General features: G+C 40.4%; 1 protein-coding gene across 8 annotated transcripts; it reads right to left on the bottom strand.

The window, feature by feature from the left end:
- Positions 1-754: 754 nt before the first annotated feature.
- Positions 755-22,034, bottom strand: PLEKHS1 (pleckstrin homology domain containing S1). 8 transcript variants are annotated; one of them, XM_069863777.1, is made up of 17 exons: positions 21,988-22,034; positions 20,836-20,986; positions 20,593-20,744; positions 17,625-17,760; positions 16,281-16,372; positions 16,069-16,175; positions 14,595-14,729; positions 13,295-13,370; positions 12,516-12,623; positions 11,764-11,859; positions 8,752-8,862; positions 7,633-7,748; positions 6,311-6,520; positions 6,132-6,233; positions 4,116-4,251; positions 3,242-3,330; positions 759-2,351 (listed from the first exon to the last, which is right to left on the bottom strand). In XM_069863777.1, the coding sequence occupies exons 4-16, from the start codon at positions 17,653-17,655 to the stop codon at positions 3,262-3,264; spliced, it is 1,389 nt and encodes a 462-aa protein (XP_069719878.1). In that variant the 5' UTR covers positions 17,656-17,760; positions 20,593-20,744; positions 20,836-20,986; positions 21,988-22,034; the 3' UTR covers positions 759-2,351; positions 3,242-3,261. The 8 variants fall into 8 exon arrangements, with proteins under 8 accessions (XP_069719881.1, XP_069719875.1, XP_069719880.1 ...); XM_069863774.1 differs by having other exon boundaries at positions 756-3,330; XM_069863779.1 differs by having other exon boundaries at positions 756-3,330; positions 20,860-20,986.
- Positions 22,035-22,568: the final 534 nt, after the last annotated feature.

Raw genomic sequence — 22,568 nt, 5'->3', positions numbered from 1 at the left:
GGACCTGTGCTCTCTCTAATCAGCATATGAGCCCGAGCCCAAGCCCAATTTTTGGTAGCATTGCCCTTGAGAGGAAGTCTGGGGGCTGTGTGGTCTGGTTTGTGCTCGCTGTACAATGAGCTTCTTATTTTTCTTAACTTCAATGACCTCACACCAATTTGGAGACTTCTCTTACTTTCTTTCTGTTCTGGAACTTACTTTTCTCCTGGAAAATCGCCATTTTCCTTCTGGATGACGGTACTAGATGGTAGATAATGCACAATTCATATATTTGGGAATTCAGGGGGGAAATTTAGCAGCCAATAATGAGGGAACACAGCATGGAAATATACCATGAATCAACAGCCAGGGAAACAACCTAAAGGCACTGGCTGTATTCCGTGACAGGAAATAAAATAGTTAGCAAGGAGCATGTTAATCATTAGCTAATCACATAAAATGTGCTGCAGTTGGTTGGGTTTTGTCATTCATACACTCAGTTTGCAGATGCTGAGCGATTCTAACTGGTTTGTTTTGCAGCCAGCACCGTCCCCTGTTTCCAAGCAGGTTGCTTCATGGAGTCATTTGGGAAAAAAGGTTTCAGGATCTGCAGCCTTCTTCCAGCTGCGCTTTACATGGATATGCTAGTCTGTGGCTTCACTAAATTGCAGCTCATATCAGTTTAAATGTCCGTATCAGGAACCTCCGTAGCCCAAAATTTATCTGGAGACTAGCTAGGATTTTGACAGCACAGAGCATGCTGCAATGAGAACCTACTACATCTCCTAATTCTTTAAAAGCGTATGCTCACACAACACATTTAAATTGCCTATAGGTGATGTAAAAGATGAGCAGTTCCCTCTCAGAAAGCATGGGTTTAAAGACATTCCCTCCAGATCCTCCAGGTCTACAAGTGGGCGCTGGGAAATACCATGCATTTCCCTTTGCTGTTGCTTCTAGAAGCTGCCCAGAGATTTAGAAGAACTTGCTCCTTTGAAGAAAGACAAAATTTTCACATTGGGAAAAACATTACAGAATGAGTTGATCTTGGTTTTTAAGGGTAGCTCTTTTAAAAAGGGCTGTTTGGTGACTCAGCTGCAGGTTACTGGGAAGTTACAGGTAGTCTCTGGAGGACGGGGAGGGGCTGCATCAGGAGAAAGTGAGGTATTCACAGAATAAAATAGGTTGTAATGTGTTAATACATTTATTAATCATATGTGGGCAGACAACTTCACACCAGAATTTACTGTACCAATGTCAATTCCATATTGCATCTCTGTAAGTGCTATTAATCAGCCAATATGTGACATTCATTATCTGCAATTACGAGTGTACTAACTGACATAACGATCAATTATGGGGTAACACATCAGTAACTGTTTACTGAAATACAAAATTAATAGCGTGGTTTGCTGAAATACTCTGGAATCATCCTGTGCATGCGCTATCTACCCAAATTCTGTTTCTGTCCAGAAGTGACATCCTTCCACGGCCAAGAGGTGCAGCTTGCGTTGTGCAGCACCTGCCTCAGCAGCAATGCCCACATGCAGGTTCCACACGGGTGGCTGTTCTCCAACTACCACGTCTGCATCACAGCATCTTTGGCTAGTTCACCTCTTTTTGGAAATGGTTATCTGTGAAGTTCCAGGAAATTGTTTTACCGCTGCCTCACCTTCTTTGTTCACCCATGACTGGAAAACAAGGCATTTGTCTTGCAGTTCCATGACATGTAACCACTTTCAGGAAATGGTTAAAAAAATGTTGAAAGAATGCAGGATGTGATCTATAAAAGGAGAAGGGAGAAGAGGTAGGAAAATACCACTCCGGAACGTAGGTTTTTCTGGAGACATTGGAAATCAAGCATTCCCCACGCCCACTGAAAACAGCAAGAAAATATCAGGTTCATTTTTTAAAAAGATCATCTAGGATAAATGTGAGGAAAAAACTCGCTAATTATGCAGAGAGCTGAGTCTTGGAACAACATGAGAAGGCTTTTTTTTCCCTTTTCTAAAGTTCAGAAGACAAGTGTAGGCAAACCTTGGGCAGGTATCCACCATCAGTGGATACTCTTGAACTAGATGATCTGTGATTTTAGGATTCAGGCCTAGAGGACTGTCCTAGCAGGCTGATATCATTACAGAGCTGGAAGAAGCCTTGTATGGTGATGAATGGCCATCTCATCCCTCAGAGACCCCTTAGGCAGAAATAGGATTGCTCAAAGAGGCAGTGCAGGACAAAGGAAACCCATAGCAGCTTTGGAGAAGAGATCCCAAGGAATGTCTTCACTTCCATTTTCCACCTCTGTAGCTCCAGAACTGGGATTCCACTTGGTCTTTATGCAGAATCCAGCACAATCAGGCCTCTGAATGCCACTGGAACAGAAATATCAAAAAGCAAGCCTTTCCCACCTTGAGAAATAAGCATGTCCCAAACACTCCTACCTAAAAAGCAGATGATACAGGCTGCAAAAAGTTTAGTCTGGAAATTATTCTTTGGAATAGGAGCTGAATCTGAATAGATTGTACAAGTATGTGTGTTTGCTTGCTTTGAGTTACTGATGCTGTTTTAATATTTGGCCAAATGAAATTTTGTAACAAGTTTTTTTTAAAGAGTTCAGACAGGATTTTAAAGGAAGCATCAAGCACATTTGTCAAATTGATGACTGAAGTAATTGGCACCAACGCTGATTTTAGTGAGTGTAGCTCCTCACTGTAGTACCTGACTTGTCCTATTTCAATTGGAAGCTGGAAAACTACCTCCTTTGGTCAAAATCCACCTTAAACAAAGCTTATATAAATCTCCTGTGCCTGGGAAACCCAGTAGTTATTTTGGTTGTATCTGGTAAGATAAAATTATCTGTACTTATAAAGAGTTATTCATATACATCATTGTGTATTAAAACAATCTATCACGCAGAAATAGATATGTATGTAAAGACACCTGCACACAAACACATGTTTGTGTACATATCCATTCAGATATAGAGTATACACAGTGCAAAGGTTTCATAAATGATTTGACCCTCAGGTTTTTTCATTTAACTGAAATACACACCAACATGAAACAGAAGCCAAACACATGCCATTCATGTCCACAAAACAAGTTAGCAGGACATAAAATGAAAATTAAATCCACGTTCTGCAGTCATTATGCTTCAGAAAAGAAAAAAAAGTATCTGGCAGCTCTAGAAGAAAAGATTACCTCCAAACCCTATGTATCACATTCTCCTCCTTGATCTTTTCCCTCAAACTTTGGCACTTACTTTGTCATTGAGGTCTTTTTTCAGGAACACGAGCAGCCTTTAACATGGAAGATATCGGAATGTGGAAGCCTACAGACAGTAAGTTTCACCTTAAAAAAGAGAAAAAATGGTTAAACTTCTACAGCTTGTTATATCTGATCAACATCTGTGCTACTATCTGGCTTGTATTTTAACTAGCTAAATAAAAATACCCTGTTAAGAGAGATGAGTACTATTTCTTGCTGTACTGGCATTCTCTTCTTTAGATGGCAACAGCATCTGATGAGCTCAACTTTCTCAGGAAAATTCAAATAAGAATTGTATAGGTCAGAAAAACCAGGTACTGATTTGAGTCCATCTAAGAAAACATAGGTACCAACACGCAGCAGGTCACTGCAGTGTTAAGGCACTATTTAGAAATCACTCACATTATTTAAAAAAAAAAAAGTGGTATCACACAAGGAGATGTGTGGTGTTTGATTGCTAACAGGAAGCAGGTGTCTAAGGCTCTGCCCTCAATACCTAAAATCACTATAAAGAACTACACATCCACCAAAGGCAATTGTTTATTTACCAAAATTTGCAATTCACAAACCAAAAAGTACCAAGTAACTCTCATTTATGGTTGCGTGGCAGTATCTCTTGGGGTCACTCAGATCTTTGAGATCAAGTCCTTAAACACATCAGTGTTGACCTTGTATTCCCCAAACAGCCCAAGAATAAGAGATGCCACATCAGAATGATGCTGAGGAGCTATTTGGAACTGAAGTTATTTATGCCAAACTCAAAACAGAGTAAACTGTTTTGAATGGAGCCATCTGAAATGCAAAAAGCAACTTAGTTTCTTATCTGGCTTGATTAATTTGACCATCATCTTCAGGTTAGTCAGGCTTACCTCCTTTCTTGTGGACCTGCTGATGAAGAAGTAAGCCTCCTCCATGTCCTGGGGCTGCAGATCATTCACAGCCACTATATGGTCTCCGTGATTAAACAAACATCCCAGTCGGGAAGGACCAGTCCACTGTGAGACACTAGGGCATTCGGAGGACAGACAATAAAGGGAACATATGGGATACCCAGTTACTGCTAACAGAATGGCGATGGCTGAATAGAATTGCATTTACGGTACTGCCTGCTGGAAATAACACACAGGCTGAATGACTTCACAACTTTTGGATCTGGTTCTAGCTAAACCCAAGCTGTTTCATCCATTCCAACAGGTTCTCCTAGAAGTGCAATTGACACTGACGTTGCAGCCTGTTAACAAGGGAGATGTGCTAGCAAGGTCACCTGTGAGAGTGGATTCCAGTTCAAAAGCTGTTGGCCACACTCACTGCAGGTAAATGTACGCTGCTGCAGATGTGTAAGCCCCATGTTTGACTGAAATTATTTCCAAAGTAATTCCAAAAGAATTGCATTAAAACTTATTCTTATCTGTTTTATCAATGATACAACTGTGATGAGATTCATTGCTGTCCTGATGGTACTCTTATGGAAATTCCAGTTTCTTTTTCCTGCTGATCTCTGACAGACTCTCCTTGCTGACAAGCTATTTAGAATTATCTGACCTGACAGTCAGACTTAGACTTAGACTCATATTCTTTCAATATGAATTTCCACTGAGAAAGCTCTGTAAATTTAGAATTAGATCAAATGATTGAGATAGTGTCCCAGTTCCAGTCCCTTTTACAGTGGTGTTTTTCCTTCTTGCTCACACTGGATGAAACAAATCGACTTGCACACAGTACACACAGTGCCCCTGATCAGTGTGAATATGAGAGCAACAGCAAAAGGATGTGTGGCAGTGAAAAATCAACAGGTAGCACAGGAGTATGCACTGAACATTTTTTCTGCTCCCTCTTCTTGATCCTAGTCATTGATATTGAAGGTCCAGGGAGAGCACTAATTTCCAGCAGGACTACTAAGAAGATGTATGTGCTCAAGCCTATAATACCTACTTGTTAAAACCTCCGTCTAGCACTCATTCCTACTACTGAACCAGTGCTGGGATTAACTTGGAGATAACTGTATGCTGGCACCCAACTCAAGTCAGTTTGATTTGTGTAACATAATTTAAGTTTTCACTTTCGGCTCACACTTAACTAAAGACTCTCAGAATGCTTTGCAGGCGCTACTACTTAAATTACAAAACGATGTGATATAGGTCAACAATATGAGGCTAACAGGTCAAAGGGAAAAGTAGATAAGAAAGGCTTTGATGGAAGAGAGTAAAATATTGAATTTACTGTGTTTGAAAATGGTTCCCGCTGTGCCCATGGGTTCCATGCTGTCACCCTTTCCAGCAGCAGACAGGTTTTATGGCTTTCCAAAGGACTGTCACGCTTTTCCACAAATACCCCTTTTCTTTATAAGACTTAAGTATACATGGAGGGGTACAGAAGTCCAATAAATGGGACTTGGAGCCTATCCCTTGCATGCGCCTCCTAATTTTTAGTTTTGTCATCCATAATAAAGAGTTATTAGCTACCTGTACTAAAGCCAGCAATTTTTTTGGTTGCAAGGCCCCGTTGACCCTATCACAAGATATATTTCCTTGTTATATGTCTGAGACATGCTATCATTGAGTTTCATCAAATCAAAGATAAAATTGACTGGCAGATTTCACATCAACATTAGAAGAGCAGCTTTTGTGGTGGGACTTCATTGCTAATTATTACACATAATAAGGGACCTCAATTCTATTTAGCCTTTTTCAACAGCAGTTGAAATAGAAACTCTAGTACATGAAGAGTCAGAAAGAAATCACTGAAGTACCAGCACACACTGACCTTGCCCTGTTCTTCACTGCTGAAACTGTACCTGGATGTGTGTGGCTGTATGTGGCTGTACCTACACTGATTGTCACTCATTCACATCTGACAGGCAACATCACAAGACATCCAGAACTTACCATATTTGTCCTGCTGCTTCAGTAAGTTTTAGGTAACTGTTAATATCAGCCAGGGGGACAAAAATATCCAACTTCTGCAGCTGAGTCTCATCTGTAACTTGACTATGAGAGAAAATATCAGAGAGCAGGCACACTCTACCAGTACCTCAACAGCAATGAAAATTGGAGAAGACGCTTACCCAAGCAGTATAGACAATTGAACTACTGAAAGTGGTAACGAATTTTGCCTTCTCTGAAGGGTTGACTGCTCACTGGTGCTGCTTTCTGGGAGTTCTAGGTCTCTATTTGCTTCCAAGTCTCTTGGACACGCATCATTGTCTTGGTGTTTGGGAGGATTCAGGAGCCCATCACATCTGCATGTGAGCTGGCAGCTCTCACCCAGCAACCTACTAAAGAGGAAAAGTAATAAAAAATGAACCAGTCTGGCTACTCCAGGTACTCTTGCTGTGTTAGAAGCTGGATCAAACAGCCATCAGACAGGCAAAGAACAACAAGTTCTTGTAGAATATCCAGTGGACAAAATTACAGCTAAGTAAAATAAGCACCTTCTAAAAATGGACCATAAATCCCCAAATAAACCTTCCCAGTATTTAAAGACTATTTATTAATCCTGAAAACATTCTGACTAAAAACATGCCTTGACAAAGAAACTGAGTACAGATTGTTGGCCTTGGCTGTACTACCTTCTGCAGGGCTGTAATGCTATCCCCTGGGAGACAGAATAACTCAGATGCACTTGAATGCTTTTTAGGTTTATTTGATGAACCTTATATTGCCTGCAGCAAACTCCCCTCTGATGCCCCAAACAGGACCAGGGTCAGCAGCAAAAGCTGCTCTTGGTATATTTTTACTCAGATTACACAGACTTGTGATGTTTCTATAGTAATTCACTCCAGGGGCTCTCAAAGACACAGGAGTTTGAGTAAGTCTAGTGGAATAAACTGGTTTGTGGGCCTGGGTTTCCAACTGCCTCCCACTATGTGGTATAAATCTTTACTGTCTGTAGGTGGCAGGGCATAGCTAACAGCTATTCATCAGTCAGCTCAGTAGGTGGATGGGAACGTAGAAGAAAGGAGATCACCTACTCAGGATCACATAACTTCTTACTGGAAAAAGCTGGGAGCTAATGCTTCATGTCACCTTTTCTCTTTTAACCGCTAGATCATGCTGCCTGCTTTGGACAGTACTTGTCTGAAAGGTTGCTGGAGCTTGGCTGTGGTATTTGAGTAAAGTGGTGGGCTCTTATGTCAAGAAAACCTAGAAATAAGTGTCTTGTCAACAAACTGCATCCTGTAGTCAGAGCCTGTCTAAAGGCAAGAGTCTGCAATACGAGTTTAAATTTCCTACTGATAAATCCGAATTCCGCTCTGGTATTCCCACAAGTTCTAAACTTTCTGAACCAAGACCAAAGAAGGACTCGTTCAAACAAGATGCAGCCTCTACATATTATTATGTAATTACCACAAATAATAGCTCTGTTGTTAATGAAGTTGTTACTTACAGTGATTTCATTGACATATAAATGTTCTCCTTTACTGGGTTCTTCTGCGCTGGCTTCTCTTGCACAGGGACATCAGACTCACCTGTAGGTTCAGGCTTTGATACTTCAGTAGTGCACTGTTGGAAAGACATAACAACATAAGATGTAAATGTCCTTGCTCTGCCTTCAGAAAAAGACCTTCCTAATTTCCTTATTTGGTTCAGTGAGCAAGCAGTTTAAACACATTGGCTGACATAGCTCTGCTAGCCTCACATAAGTCACTTCCCACAAACCATGAGCTGGAAAGGTGGTTGAAAGACAGAAGTTAACGTTATCTGAAATTGTTGACACTACCATTTGCTTTCATTTCAGGCTGGGACATAACCAGCTATATTCTAAAGTATTACCACAAAAAAAAAAGTTACATTTTAATTTAAGCAGGTTTAAAAAGAGTCTTGTACTTTGGGTATGCTTAACTTATAACACTTAGATTATATGACAAAATCATATTGTTAATGTCCTTCAGTCAGCTGTACAGTCTTCAGAGAGAGGCTGTGACTCCTGCAGAAGACTGATCATTTAGGTTCTCCTGACAAATAACTACACAGGAAGCCTAGAGAAATTAGCCTTCCAAATTAGATGTGAATATTTGTTTAGAATTACCAGTCTGATTCCTCCTGCTCCCTTGTTTCACAGTGAAATGTAGATATCAAAATGTTTTGCAGTGTTTTTGAAGTACGGCTTCATTTTATGCAGCTTACTGTTGCTTCCACAGAATTATATTTTAAAATATGTAAAAATAATATAAAGCAACATTTTCTAAATGAAGTTTTCACTTTTTAAATAAAAACAACCCTGTGACACAATAGGCAGAAGCCATTTACAATGAAACAGTCAATTTGGGGAATTTCAACAAAATCAGCAATGTTTTTGTCAAAACGCCACTTTCTACCAGAAAGATCTTTTGAATGAGTCTAGTGCCTTTTTTCTTGTACAAATGAAAGCTCTATTACCTACTGCTTTATCTATGTATTTCTTTTGCAAGGTACTAGTGGCTCCTCATACCAGTTCCTCTTTGGCTCATTAAACGTCTCCTTGGAGCTATTAATAAACCAGCAGAACTCACAACAGATAAACTACCTTTGCTAAAATACTGCTGGGAGTTTGGTAATAGTCGTCTTTGTCCTTCTTGATGTCTTCATGTGTAACCAATAACAGCAGATTTTCCTCACTCTTTCCCAGATTTTTATCCTGTTAAAAGGATGGGTTTGTAATTAACAGGTTCAGTTATACCGATAGTTTAACATGTATTTTCCCATTTACACAGAGAAGTAATAGAACTAGAAAATATCCACAGAAAACATGGAAAGAAAAGCTTCTCCATGAAGAGAGATATGCTCAGAGCCAGTCTGTTTTAGGAACAAGGTTTGGTAAGTCAAGGAGAAATTAATCCCTCCACCTTTCTAAGGTTTACCTTTCTAAGTCACAAAGATAATTTATTTATTTTTATGTCTCCTTATTGACTTCACTATAATGAAGAATATGGTAATTAGTATTTAGCTGCTTCCTAATACAACTCCCCATGTCATGTTTGTGATGCAACCATTTTTTTGTCTCTCCACTTACATCCTTGGTTTCCATGGAGATCATTTTAAATTGCTAAATATGCCAGAGAATACATTACTGTTTTCAAGATAAAGTAAAAATAATTACTTTCTTACATGTAAAGAGAAGAAACTGGCATTGAATAGAAATTAAAGATGACGAATGTATTTTTTGATCCTTGCTGGTATAAATGACATAGAAAGCACATTCTGTAGGAGTCAGAACAAACCTACAAATGGTCCGTCAAGAAGTGGGTAACAAAACCCCAGCAGGAACATGACTGACTCTGTGGTCACAATAGAAAGTCATGAATGAGTTTCCTAGTGACTTTTCAAAGGCTTTGGATCAATCAGATGAGTAAACACTTGTGGAAAAGGGGAAGACGAGGTGATTTTATGAAGTCTTGAGATCCTCCAGCTGTACAGTCAGTGTACAATTGTTCTCAGACACAGAGCTACGCAAGTTCTTTAAGTCTCTGTTGAAACACAGTGTGGATTTACATGAGAGTGAAAGAGATGATAGAAAAAATTTGCTGTGGTGCAAAATGGAAATGATACCTGGAGAACAACTGATTAATTGCTAGTTTTAGGCTCCTTAAAGAAAGGGTTAACAGCTACGTGTTTCCTTCAGACAGAGGGAATTGCAGAATCAGGTGTGTCTAACAGATACAGCCTGCAATATATTACAGTAACGAGCTGCACAGGGTGATATATGAGAGCTCCTTACTTTGATGCATTTCAGGTCTTGAAAGTTGTGTGCCAAAATAGCTGATACTGAATTGCTGAGTCAAATGTGGCTCGGTAGCTCCAAAATGTGGATTGAAAGGGAATCAGGTTTCCAAACCTCCCTGGATGGCTGGGTCCCTGCCTACATGACTGAATTCAATTGACATTGATAGTCTTGTTTACATGAGTAATGGCTACTGACCCAAGAGTTTTCAAGGCCTGGGCCTGGATGAGGGAACCACCAATAAAAAGCAAAATGAATCAGATGCTAGAAATGCAGAGTCATACTTCTAACAGGACGTAAACACAAGAGATTAATCTGGAAGTCAGCTGTCTAGACATCACTGAGCAGAGAATAGATCCGGAGATAATAACAGATTCTGAACTTATGAGGCAAGTGCAATATTTTTATCGAATGTATGAACAATTTTTGTTCCTTGTTAGCTCTACGGCAAGGTTATTTATTTTCACACATGCTGAAACAGAAATATGAGCTCCCTGCCTTCCCCTCTGCTTCAGGCTAAAAAGAAAATCCAGATTCCTTATCTTTTAACCCTCATGGTCAGTCTGTCCTAGTTTGAACAGCTGCATACAACACATGATCTCTGAGGCACCTTAAGTATGAGAGGAATTAATGAATGAGACAGAAAAGGCATGTGTAGAAAAGAGACAGAAAGAGCGCCTTGGTATGCACTGAGAGCAGCATAGGTTAAATCAGACTATGGGTTGACTTAATGCATTTCAGAGCTCAGACTCACAGTTGAATAACTGCAGCTTTATGAAGTGCTGTGCATCAGCGGAGCAGTGCTAACTGCCCATGGCATTGCAATGGAGTTTCAACAATTTTCACTAGTTTCCACTAAATTTAGCTGTGTTATCTCATACCTGCTGCCAGCCTGTACACATGGATGGCTACTGCAGCACATGATTTATCACCCTGCTAGCTATGACAGCACAACAGATTCTTTTCCCTCTATCTCAGCCACTCTAGATCACAGTGCAATGCATAAACTGCTAATAAAGATGGGTTTAAATTCATCTACCAAACTGCATACTGGTGTGGTGGAGCTTGGTTGTGCCTTCTGTTCTATGGACTCTGCTGCAGAGGCAGTAGATCCATCTGAAACTGCTGCAGGTTTTTGTTCAGGGAACACAGATCATAACCCTTAACCAATAATACATGACGACATACAATAATAGAATGGTTTGAGTTGGAAGGGACCTTAAAGATCATCCAGTTGCAACCCCCCCTGCTGTGAGGTTGCTTATAGCCTCATCCAACCAGGCCTGACATCCATCATTGTCTCTTTTTAAATCATTCCTCCTGGACAAGGAAGCTAAATTACTTGAAGTTGTATTTATGTTTACAGAAGGTCAGTCCTGAGGTGTGCCTTAATTTAAGGAGCCTTTGTTCTGTAGTTCAGTTACATTGATTCAATCACACCTGGCAGAGGCTGCAGAAAGAAACCATTTAGGAAGACTGTGGCACAGCTGAGAAATGTGATACAGTGCAACTTCAGGGTTTTCTTGATCAAGTTTCTGACAGCTTCCCCCAGGTGCGTATTGCACAGAAGCTCTGAGGATCTGCCTCTAAGAAACAAAGTAAACAAAGGGTATTTTGAGCAAGTTCTTAGAAGGTTATTTTCAGTGCTAAACAATACATCAGACTAACTATACTTATGGAACTTTTATAGTGAAAACAAGCTCAGTGTGCTGGGAAAGTAGATGAATAATCTATTGTTACAGATACTTGGGTGAGATAAGAGCCAATAGTCACTTCTGCTGACTGAACAAGTCAAGCTGTTTGATTTCTTCTGCTCACCAGGCTTGGAAAAACTCCTCCTTGTGAATCACACAGAGCCTGATGAGGGCCAGGATCTGAATTAGGTCTGTTCTTTTCTTCTGAGGGACCATTCTCCTGCATAAAAAAGAAATAAGTTCACTCGTCCCAAAGGTGCTTCATTTGCATCCAGCTTCATCCAGATGGGCGATTTGTACACAACTTTGTGACTAGAGAAAACCAAGACTCCCTCAGCTGCTATTCAGCCTGTCACCAGAGGATGGGGACTGCAATTGCTCTGGGACATGAGCAATGATTTCCATCCTTTCTATTTAAATATTGAGGGGGAAGATCTAGAAGACGTGAACTCCCCTCTAGGCTTTACAGCCTGAAGAAAGGCAAAGAAAAGAACAATCACAAAACAGGAGGAATGTGGGAGGCAGCTGTCAAAACAATCATCACATGGCTTTGCAAAGGCATGTCAAAGCAAATCTACAGGGACTGGTTTTATGACCGCTAATCTTCCCAGTTGACTGAGAGAGCCAATGAATACCATTTCTCATTTCATCAATACCTGCTTTTATTACATGCAGACTCTCCTCGAAAGTCTTCCCTTTGTGGGGACTCTTGGATGTTATCATCTAGGTCCTGCTCAGGAACCCCACCAGGGAGCACAAGAGACCATCTGGGCACCCATTGCACACGTTCTTGAGGGAAAAAAGCAGCTACACAAATCTAACTTCACAGTTGCCCCTAGGAGCAAACTCGTTATTAAGGATGGCCAATCTGTTTACCTTCTGGTAGCTTTGACTTCCTGGGAAACTGACTGTATCTACTGAAGTCAAGAATAGCGGCAAAGAGGAAGGACGGCTTCTGACTTCTGGATTTGGAAGATCTTGAGTCTAGAAAAAAAATGACAGCAGCATAAGAAGACAAGCTCCTGAGGGGCATGGACCACAATGTACTGATGCAGCCCATTAGTCCAAATTTTACTTAAAATGGCTCAGAGTGGTTGTCTACATAGCATTTTTCAGTCAGATATAAATCTGACCTGCTTGCGCTCTGAGCTGAGTGGAAGCTGTGGGGATGTAAGCAGTGAGTTTGGGGATGTAGTGCTAAGTTTGAAATGATGGACCTGACAGGCTGACAAGGTGCAGAAACTTGGGCCTGAGCTTGAACTAACAACAGCTTCCAGCTGCTCCTACATTGACAGACTAGATGCGGATCAGTTTGTAAAACAGCATGTAAATATAATCAAAAACCACATGGTGAGAACAACACACAAGGCTTCATTCTGACACATCAAAGGTGCAATTCATTGCAGCATAATGTCAATCGTCCCCTAATTTCCATGTAGCTTACTCTTCAAAGAGATTCCTTCAATGTAAAATCAATCCAGCATAGACAGCCTGTGCGATGCCTGCTCAAAGAATAAAGCCAGAGTACTGAATTTATATGGAAAATTATTTTCTGATTAACTTGCAAGGCCAAAATCAGGAAAATTCCAGTGTGCAAGTTTCTAATAAAACTATGAACTTCTTTCTTTCTAAACTCAAGTGCAGTAAAGTGTCACCTCAAGGCAGCATCCACTTCTTTTGGCCTCCCTGCAGACTGATGATATCACAGCGACCCAGTCCTCTATTTCCTGCCTGTAGTTTGGAACAATAGAAATGAAAATGTACTCACAGGTAAAACATAAGGAAAGCCAATTTTTCTACCCACATCTTCCTTTGGGGCCCAAAATAACGCTTCCTGAAATCGGTGGGGAAAATCTGCGCCTTCTATTCAAGAGAGAATGCTTGGGTGGCCACAGCCTGATGGCAAAGTTTGATCTTGGAGAGATGCAGCCCAGGACTAGGAGCTAAAATATTTGCAGGGGTTGCTGTGTTGTGCAAGTGCAAGAGACACAGAGATGGGGAGAGGAAGAGACGTGGGTCAGTACATTCTGCTTCCTTTCCCTTGTGTGACGCTGCTCCCCCAATCCTGCCATAAAGACAGCTAACAAGGTTTTGGGAATGGATTTGGGTGAACAGGACAAGAAACATGCCATGAAAGGACCCCTGAAGCCCTGTTTCATGCTTGAGGTGGAGTTGCATTAATTCTGGAATGCCCCTCCACCCCAAAAGTAGGCTTTGAGAGCAGTGCCCTGGGGGAAGGTGTGGTGTGGCACGCTCAAGTAACACATAGGTATGTGTTTTCTTCACGCTTCTCAACATTTCACAGATCAGCTGCTCTTCTGCACAAAGGTGGAAAAACCCCTGGCATGCTTGTGGTTGGGAAACTGAAGAGGAGAAGCACTCCTCCTCTGAAGCAACAGCAGAGGAGCCCTGTGCCAAACGTTCTCTCTCACCTGACTGAGCTCTGGCTGATCACCTCAACAACAGCAGTTTCTGCCCTCGGTGAGGACAGTATCGCAGCCTGGGAGGGCAGGGAGCACACAGCCCTGCTGTGGTAAAGGCTTCAATCTTTACTTTTGGGATCTGTTTTCCCTTGGGGGGATTTTCCCCTTCAATCTGCTTCTCTTGATTAACAACCTACTTTTCAGAGTGAGATGATGTCCTGTGATTTATCCATCAGGAGCAGAATCTTTTCCCCACTCCCAGGATCTGGGTGAGAAGACAAAGCTCTCTGCTCTTCCTTGACCCTTAACTGGTACAGTTTAACACAGTATTGTTACACTGATATACGGCTGCTGCCATCCCAGGGGATGGGACAGGGGAGGTTTAGACTGGGTATCAGGAAAAGTTACTTCACTGAATTTGTTTTCAAGCTTTGGAGAAGGCTTCCCAGGGAAGTGGTGGAGTCACCATCCCTGGAGGTATTTAAAAGTGTGTAGATGTGGTCGTATTGCATTTGCACATCTTTATGCCTACCTGCTGCTCCCAATGAGGTAGTAACATCTGTTCCCAGTACTGAGGGACATCACCTGCTCAGGAAGGCATTTAAACATCTTCCTCACCATTTCCATGGTTTCAGAATTGCTTATGCCAACTTTGATATTTATGATCCTGTTAAGAAAACCACATGAAACCTTCTATATAACTACCAACATACAAATATATATGCACACATACATATATGTGTGCGTGCATATTTTATGCTAAGCACAACATAATATGATGAGATCTAAATGGGAAAAGGTAAACACTTTTCCACAGAAAGAACTCTCAAGAAAATAGGTACCCACATTCCAAACAGATGGAACAGATGGTCTTTCAATGAAGAAAATTTCCAGGAAAAAAATAAAATCAACATTTGCAAAGACTTGTGTTCAGATTTTGGATCCTCACTTCTGAAAAAAGGGGCTGTTGGTCTAATCCAGAATTTTGAAAAGAAATGATAGTAACAAAGATCCCTGGTAGATGTTTTTGAACCACTACAAAACAATACATTTGATTTGAAACTAATTGTATATTAACAGTATTTTAATGAGAGGGAAGAGGAACAGACAAGAAGCACTCCTTGTAGATACTTAAATGGAAGCATTACTTCCATTAACCTCCAAGAAGTTAAACTAGTAAAAATCATAACAATAATGATGGCAATAATGTAACCACATACCACTGAGCAAGCTGGAATTTTTTAGAGAGCTTCGCGATGTAAATCCTTTCAATGGAAGAAGCACAACAACAATGTGAATCCTGTGATCTCCATGCCTAACAATTCCAGGAGCCTGGAGTATTAAGCTCCAGATCTGACTGGTAAAATCTTTCCTTTTCCCTTTACATTTACTGTTCCTCTTCTATGCATCTCATACCACATGTGACATGGAAAAGGTTGCTAGCACAAAACCAACGCCACCCAGCCTTGCTGCAGTGGGCACTGTGCTGGAAGAAATTAAATGACCAACCCAAACAAGCCCAGCAGAGCAACTTCTTGGCAGAGTAAGAGGCAGTGGGGCAGCCAGCATTGGCCTAAAGGGCCTAAACGTGAAAGCCAGGAGACCTCAGCACAACTTGCAAAGCCCTTTGTAAAGCTATAAGGTAGGAAAAGTTGTGTGCCCATCCTTACTCGCATAGCACTGTCCTCACAGGAAACACAATATCTTCTGCAACAAGAAAACCACTGTCAGGATCACAGAGCCAAAGTGTCTAGTTTGCAGATACCACCTCACCCCAATCACTCACATAAATGTATCAAATTTCATCAAAGCAATTTAGGATTTTTACTTCTACAAATATGTAGCGGTACACAAAGCCTACAAAAGGCCAAGAGACTCTTTCCTGGCCTTCAGTGGGATTTGGATCAGGAACCTCAATCAGGAACAAGTGTCTGTACAAGCAGTGGCCATCTAAGAGTGTTGATACACGACTTAAAGCAAAAGGGTGATGCATTTGAGTTACATACTGATCAACAGCTATGGAGCCTTTCAAGTTCTGGCCTTTTAGATACTTCAGGATGTAATTGCCCTTGCTGGATTTGGACAGGATGAAGAAACGCTTTTTCCACGAATTCTGCCAAAGAGAAAGTAATTTGTCTCTCATTAAAATTCACAATAGCAGAAATAACAGATGTTTGTTGAGGGATTGCTGGAATATAACTCATCTGTGCTAGTATACCTGTGAGCTGAAAAGTTGAAGAGGTGGTGATTTGATGAGGAATCCGTGCTTGTCGGCCCCATCTTCAAGGCAAAACGTATTTTCAGTTCTCACTAATCAAAGAGAAATGAATGGCACCATTGGTTTGTTGCCAATTAATCTCTTACCTAGACCTGCTTGAACTGGAAATTGTTGCTTAGCACTAGGATTCTGTGCTTAAATGGCCATAAAGCCCATTACGATTAGAGAAGACAAACACAAATCAAGGCTATAAAATATAGGACCAGGCCATGCTTCCCTGATGTCGATGTTACTGCTGATAACTGGTCCAAACTGTAAGAAAATGGTAGTGACAATGCAGGGGACTTGGAAGATATCCTAAGACCCTGTCTTACTTAACTGGTCTTATTTAACGTCTAGAGTCTGGTGCTATTTAACTTCTGAATTAGTGATCTGAAAGACAGTAAACAGGCCCCTAATGAAATTTGTAGATGGCGTTTGATTTGGCTAGGTTGCAAACACAGCAAAGGACACGTCTCCTCACACTGAATCATGATGTGACAACCGGAAAAAGTCTTACAAGTGAAATATGAGCTAAAACCTTCAGTGTAAAAATGCCTGAATGTATTTGTTTATGACCTTGCACACTCTGTGGCCAGTTATAGATTAAAATTTGTGTTTTCTAATCACTGGTGGATTTCTGATCAAAATCTCAGTTTTACTAATGCACTTTACACCCAAAAAGAAAGGAATGGCAATTTAATTCCAATTTTTTAACCTATAAACTGTGCATGGGAAATTAAGACTTTTCAAGAATCCAGTGACTGAAAGGAGTACAGTCGACCTCAGTCTGGATCTTTCATAATCTAATCACAGATCACAATCTGCATAAGTTTTGGGAAAGACATCAATATAAGATGACCTCGCTTTGTGGTGATGTAAGAAATGCTTGGTTCTGAAAGCCCATTTACTACTGATTTCAACAGAGGTAAGGCTTCATCATCAGTGCCTTGGGGATAATGACTCGGACTTTCAGTTCCCAGTTAATTTTTAAGGATTTTAACGTTTTTTTTACAAATGTCAGCTCAAGCCCTGTGTCAGGGACAAGAACAATTCTGCCATAAACGCTGCATTTAGGACAGATTCTTTAAAGAAGGAACCAGAAGGGCAGAATTAACACACAGTGTAAGTCCAGATGAGAACTCCATGTTTTTCAGCGTGCTGTTTTCCCATTTTTTACCTATTGTTTACCACAAAATCCTCGCCAGTGGAGGGCAAAGAAAATGGCATCATATATTGATAAGAATGGATTGAAACCTGATTCAGCCTTACTGCTGACAAATCTTAGTACATGAAATTTCATACCTGCAGAACTTCTTTTACTTGTAGAAGCCATCCTGATTGTTTCTTCCACCCAAAGAGCAAAGAGAGCAAACACCTTGGAGCTAATTCCTTTTGCTGTGCTTGCTGCTGAGCAACATTTCACTGCATGCACGGTTGCCTAAGAAAATATCAAATAACTCACAACTGTTTATTTTTAGAGTGATAACTAAAATATATGAAGATAAATATAGAAAAATATACGAAGATAAACATAGAAAAATATACTATAAATTATATAAACAATAATTATTATTATTAATTTAAGCATACTATTATATATATCATTGCATTTTATGTTATAAAATAAACTATAGACTACATACTAATATTATAATAGATATAATATAAATAAAATTTCTGTAGGTCAAAGAGATGATTTGCCTAGGAGGTTCTGAGACCTTCCAACAGAACTTCATCTTGCCCTTTCCTTTGCACTAGACACAACACCTGTAATGTAGAAATACTGCATCCCAACATGCTGTGGCAGTGTGATCAGTCCTGTATTAAATAGGCATAGCTTGGCCCAGAGAGTTTAAAATCTATTTAGAAGACCTAGTCATAATACTGTGGTAATTACAAAAATTTGAAGGTTAGTAGCATTCTTAATACAATGCACTGCACCCAAAGCAATTCATAAACAGCGATGAAATAAACTTCACAACTCTCTAAGAGGTGAGTTAGTATTATGATGTTTCAGAGGGGTAAGCAGAGAGAATCTGTTGTTATTTATGTCAACTTATTTTTGCAATGTCTCCTCCGATACTACCAGGGAAATAGGAATCTCACTGTAAACCTGGGAAGAAGTAAAATATCCTGCTCATTGGCACAGCCAGGCTGTGGCAGTGATGGGAACAAGGGCTGGCAGGGAGGAAAAATGCACCAATGCATTTCCATGGACGTACTTAGAAACATAGAATCATAGAACCACCAGGTTGGAAGAGACCCACCAGATCATCGAGTCCAACCATTCCTATCAAACACTAAACCATGCTCCTCAGCACCTTGTCCACCCATGCCTTCAACACCTTCAGGGAAGGAGAATCAACCACCTCCCTGGGTAGCCGGTTCCAGTGCCCAATGACCCTTTCTGTGAAAAATTTTTTCCTAATGTCCAGCCTAAACCTCCCCTAGCAGAGCTTGAGGCCATTCCCTCTCATCCTGTCCCCTGTCACTTGGGAGAAGAGGCCAGCACCCTCCTCTCTACAACGTCCTTTCATGTAGTTGTAGAGAGCAGTGAGGTCTCCCCTCAGCCTCCTCTTCTCCAGGCTAAACAACCCCAGCTCTCTCAGCCGTTCCTCATCAGGCCTGTAAACAAGCATAAAATCAATAAGATTGGAAAACACCTCCAAGATCAACCAGTCCAACTATAAGCCCAATACTACCGTGCCTACTACACCATGTCACAACTTCTTCAAAGCTTGTTTAAAGAAACCTTTAAGAAAACATGCAGGCAGCAGTCAGTGGGATTTGAGAAGTGCAGGAACATAGAAAAATTAGAAGGTAAAAGGTGGGGTTGGTTAATGGGCTTCCATCAGTCGTTTTCGAGCTAATTTGCCTTTTGGTGCTTTTTTTCTGAGAAGAGCAACATTTTGGTGTCAGGATAACAAAGCCAATGCTCTGCTATTTCTTCGCACTTTCTGTGTGAGCTCTACGCTCCAGCCAACCCATTGCATGCAGGGCACTACCTTTTGCACACTGGACAGTTTTTTCTTATCTCACAATTGCTTTCTGACATATCTAAAATCAGATCTAGTTGCTCTCATTTACTTATATTTCCAATTTTTAATGTCACGTCTGTAAGGTCCTTTAAGAAACTTCTCAAAAGCTCCCCTGTGCTTTACCTCAAAGCTCTCATTCCTTGCAAAATCAAATCCTTTCCTCTCAGTAACTAGGTTTGCAATGTCAGTTAGCTACAACAAGGTTACAGAGTCTCCAAATGCGTGCCCACCTTCTGGGAAAATTCAAAGGATGGTAAGTGCTGTTCTCTAGTATTTTGCTGAGCTCCCTGGCTGGACTGAGTGATTTAACAGGCTTCCTTTGCTTCTGTTTCTTCAGTGATTTACTCTGTGGTGCCAGAAGTGGTGTGGTCAGGAGTGGCAGTCAGAAATGATTGGTTGTATTCTGGCCTAACTCACCTGATAAGGGGTGGGTTACACACAAAATTTTACCTCTGACAGACAACTAAAGCTAAATAGTTCCATACCTCCTGTTTCAGGCAATACCATGCTGTGAGAGTGACCCACTGCAGATCTCTGCAGAGCTTTTCTGCCTGTATTTCTGGGTATTTTTTAGGGAAATCTTTGAGATTTTGCCTTTTTGGGAGAAAGGTTTGTTGTGACAGACTGTTATCAAATTTACTGCTAGGGTTTTTATCTTTTGCCTACAGAAAAAAAATCAGTTTCCAAAACTAAAAATGACTGCACGTAAAGTCAAATTGTTAGTGTCAGTAATAGGGACACACATCTGGCATTGTAGTGAAAGGCAACGTAATATTCGATTCATTGTGACTGACGGAGTCACTGTGACTGGGTGCAATCTTACAAAAAAATGTTCCAAGAGCCTATGACAGGATAAAAGTCTCTTCCAGGCTTCAGTAAAAGTCAAGATTTACAGGTGCAAAGAGAAAAACCTGAGAGATTACAGTTGTACTCTGCATCTTGGGAAAAAGTTTTTAATTGTTGCATTTAGTTGTCTTTTCTCTTCAATGGAAAGCAACATTTTAAACAGATTATGTCTAATTCAGAATGGACAACACAAATTCCACGATTACACCCCCACAGGTTTTTGTATGCCTGGCATTAAGATTTGATTGCTTTCAACCTTTCAAAATGCAATGAGGCACTTCAGTCAACATGCAAATAAAATGCTGCAAATGATTAAGATACAGGCTGTTATAAAATTTCAACATCATAATACCAAGATAAGGAAAACAAACTGTGTTAATACTTACAGGCAAAATGTCTTTATGGTGTAGAAGGTCTTAGCAAAATACACCTTGAAGTACTTCCAGATTCCTTGTTTTGCCTCCTGCAGCAAAACACATTGTGACTGAGCCCTGCATTGTGGCTGCCTTCTTATAGTCCATGTATAAATACAAACACCCTGAAATATGATCCACAAGGAAATACCTGTTTCAGCCACAGGAAGCAAGTTGACTGTTCTGAAAGGGGAAATCCAAAAGATCACTATTCACTTATAAGCAATGAAAAATATGCACATTTGAGGCAGCCATATATGTCTCTAATGAAGAAGAAAGCCTGGAGACAGCTTGTTTTTGTTGATTCAGGTTTCTAAACAGTCCCTCTATTTCCCCTGGGCTGAGTCTAAATTATATCCATCCACGACTGGAAGACAAAGCAACATTAAAAGCCCTAAAAGATCATAAACTACCATAAAAATGTAACCAAGTTCAGATTTAAACAACAGCATTTACTAGAACATATAATAGTGATTTCTTTTGCTTCCTCTGTAATGACAATGTACTTCACTGTAGGGTCCATGCCCATCTTGGTTAGAGGTGAATTTTTTGGGTTCTCTCCAAAACCATCTAGGATATTACTAGTGATAATCATTTCACATGCTAAACCATTTGCTGCCCAGAGAAGTCGTGGCTGCCCCATCCCTGGAGGTGTTCAAGGCCAGGCTGGATGGGGCTTTGAACAACCTGATCCAGTAGAATGCAGGGCTGTTGGAACTGGATGATCTTTAAGGTCCCTTCCAACCCAAACCACTCTAAGATTTAGTACACTAAAACTAGCCCAAATATCATTTAAGATTCAACCTCCATTTCTGCCTTTCATTGTAAATCAGCAGGTAGAATTCCTGTGCTCCTTTGTGCCATAACATCATCTTTTTCCAGAGAGCAGCTTGTTTGCTTGCCACATTAGAGCACCAAAGAACTTCAAACATCATTACTTTGCTCTTTTTTTTTTTTTAGACTGACAGCTACCATTAGACCTATTCATTGGAAATTCCCAAGCTGTCCTTCTTTAGTGTCCATCATGGTAAATGTACAACAAAATCTGTTAAAGAACTTATCTGTCCACCTTGTTTTTTTCTTTTCTACATCATTTCCAATAGGGCAAATAGCTTTTCCTACTCTTGGAGAAAACTCACCAATATTAACTTCTCCGACTCTGCCTCAGGAGTACCCTGTAGCCTGGATCAGGGACTCTTTTAGTAACATTTCTACTTCCCAATGCTTCAGATGAATTTGCAATAGTTTTTTTAAATAAAATATCATTCTTAAAGAACCCTTAAGAAAAAATCCCTACACAAGAGGAAACATGCTCTTTACCTGTTCTGCTGTTACATTCCTAGGCATTATTTTAAACACTTCAATTACCTGTTTCAGAGACCTTACTTGCTGCTTTTTTGTTCCCAAGGCTCTCTGTTTTCAGAGCTACAACGTATCTGAATAAAATCACAGGTTTGGAGACAGTGAAGATTTAAGAACAGCTTAAACCTTAAACAAATCAACACTTAAGAACTCTGAAGGCATAAAAAAAACTTCCAGAGAAGTAATGACTACTGAAACATTGACTGGATATACTATTGGACTTGATCTTAAAGGCCTTTTGCCAGAAGTAATAGGAAGAACATTTTCATATGACCTGCTATACAGTAAACTGTACAGGGGTCTAAAGACATTTATTCATGGGGCAAGATGAGGTGCTGATAAATCAGGATACTTCCATTAAAATATCGTCAATAATTTTGTTTTACTCAGAGAGGGTGTGGCTTACCCAACCCAAGTCACCCAAAGCCAGTTTACTTGTCTAAACTACTTTTCAACTGACACTGTAAACCTCACCTCAAAAGATGCCGAAGGATATCTGCATTGTTGGCTGAGAAAGGTTTTGGGATGTATTTTGGTTGGTTTTCACTTCACCAACTGAGTGACAAACATGCAGATAATCACAGGAA

Source organism: Phaenicophaeus curvirostris, chromosome 9 (genome assembly GCF_032191515.1).
Source record: "Phaenicophaeus curvirostris isolate KB17595 chromosome 9, BPBGC_Pcur_1.0, whole genome shotgun sequence".
Lineage (NCBI taxonomy): Eukaryota > Metazoa > Chordata > Aves > Cuculiformes > Cuculidae > Phaenicophaeus > Phaenicophaeus curvirostris.
Note: the sequence above shows the minus strand (reverse complement) of the source record. Positions and strands in the feature narration are given on the sequence as shown.

What these genes read in the sequence shown, in the direction of transcription:
- PLEKHS1 (XM_069863776.1), bottom strand. Translation starts at nt 17,655, where the DNA reads ATGGCTTCTACAAGTAAAAGAAGTTCTGCAG. An exon ending in GAAGTCAAAGCTACCAGAAG is followed by an intron (nt 11,860 to 12,515) that starts GTAAACAGATTG and finishes TTTTTTATGCAG; the next exon opens with GAGAATGGTCCCTCAGAAGA. An exon ending in CAATTGTCTATACTGCTTGG is followed by an intron (nt 6,234 to 6,310) that starts GTAAGCGTCTTC and finishes TTTCTCTCATAG; the next exon opens with TCAAGTTACAGATGAGACTC.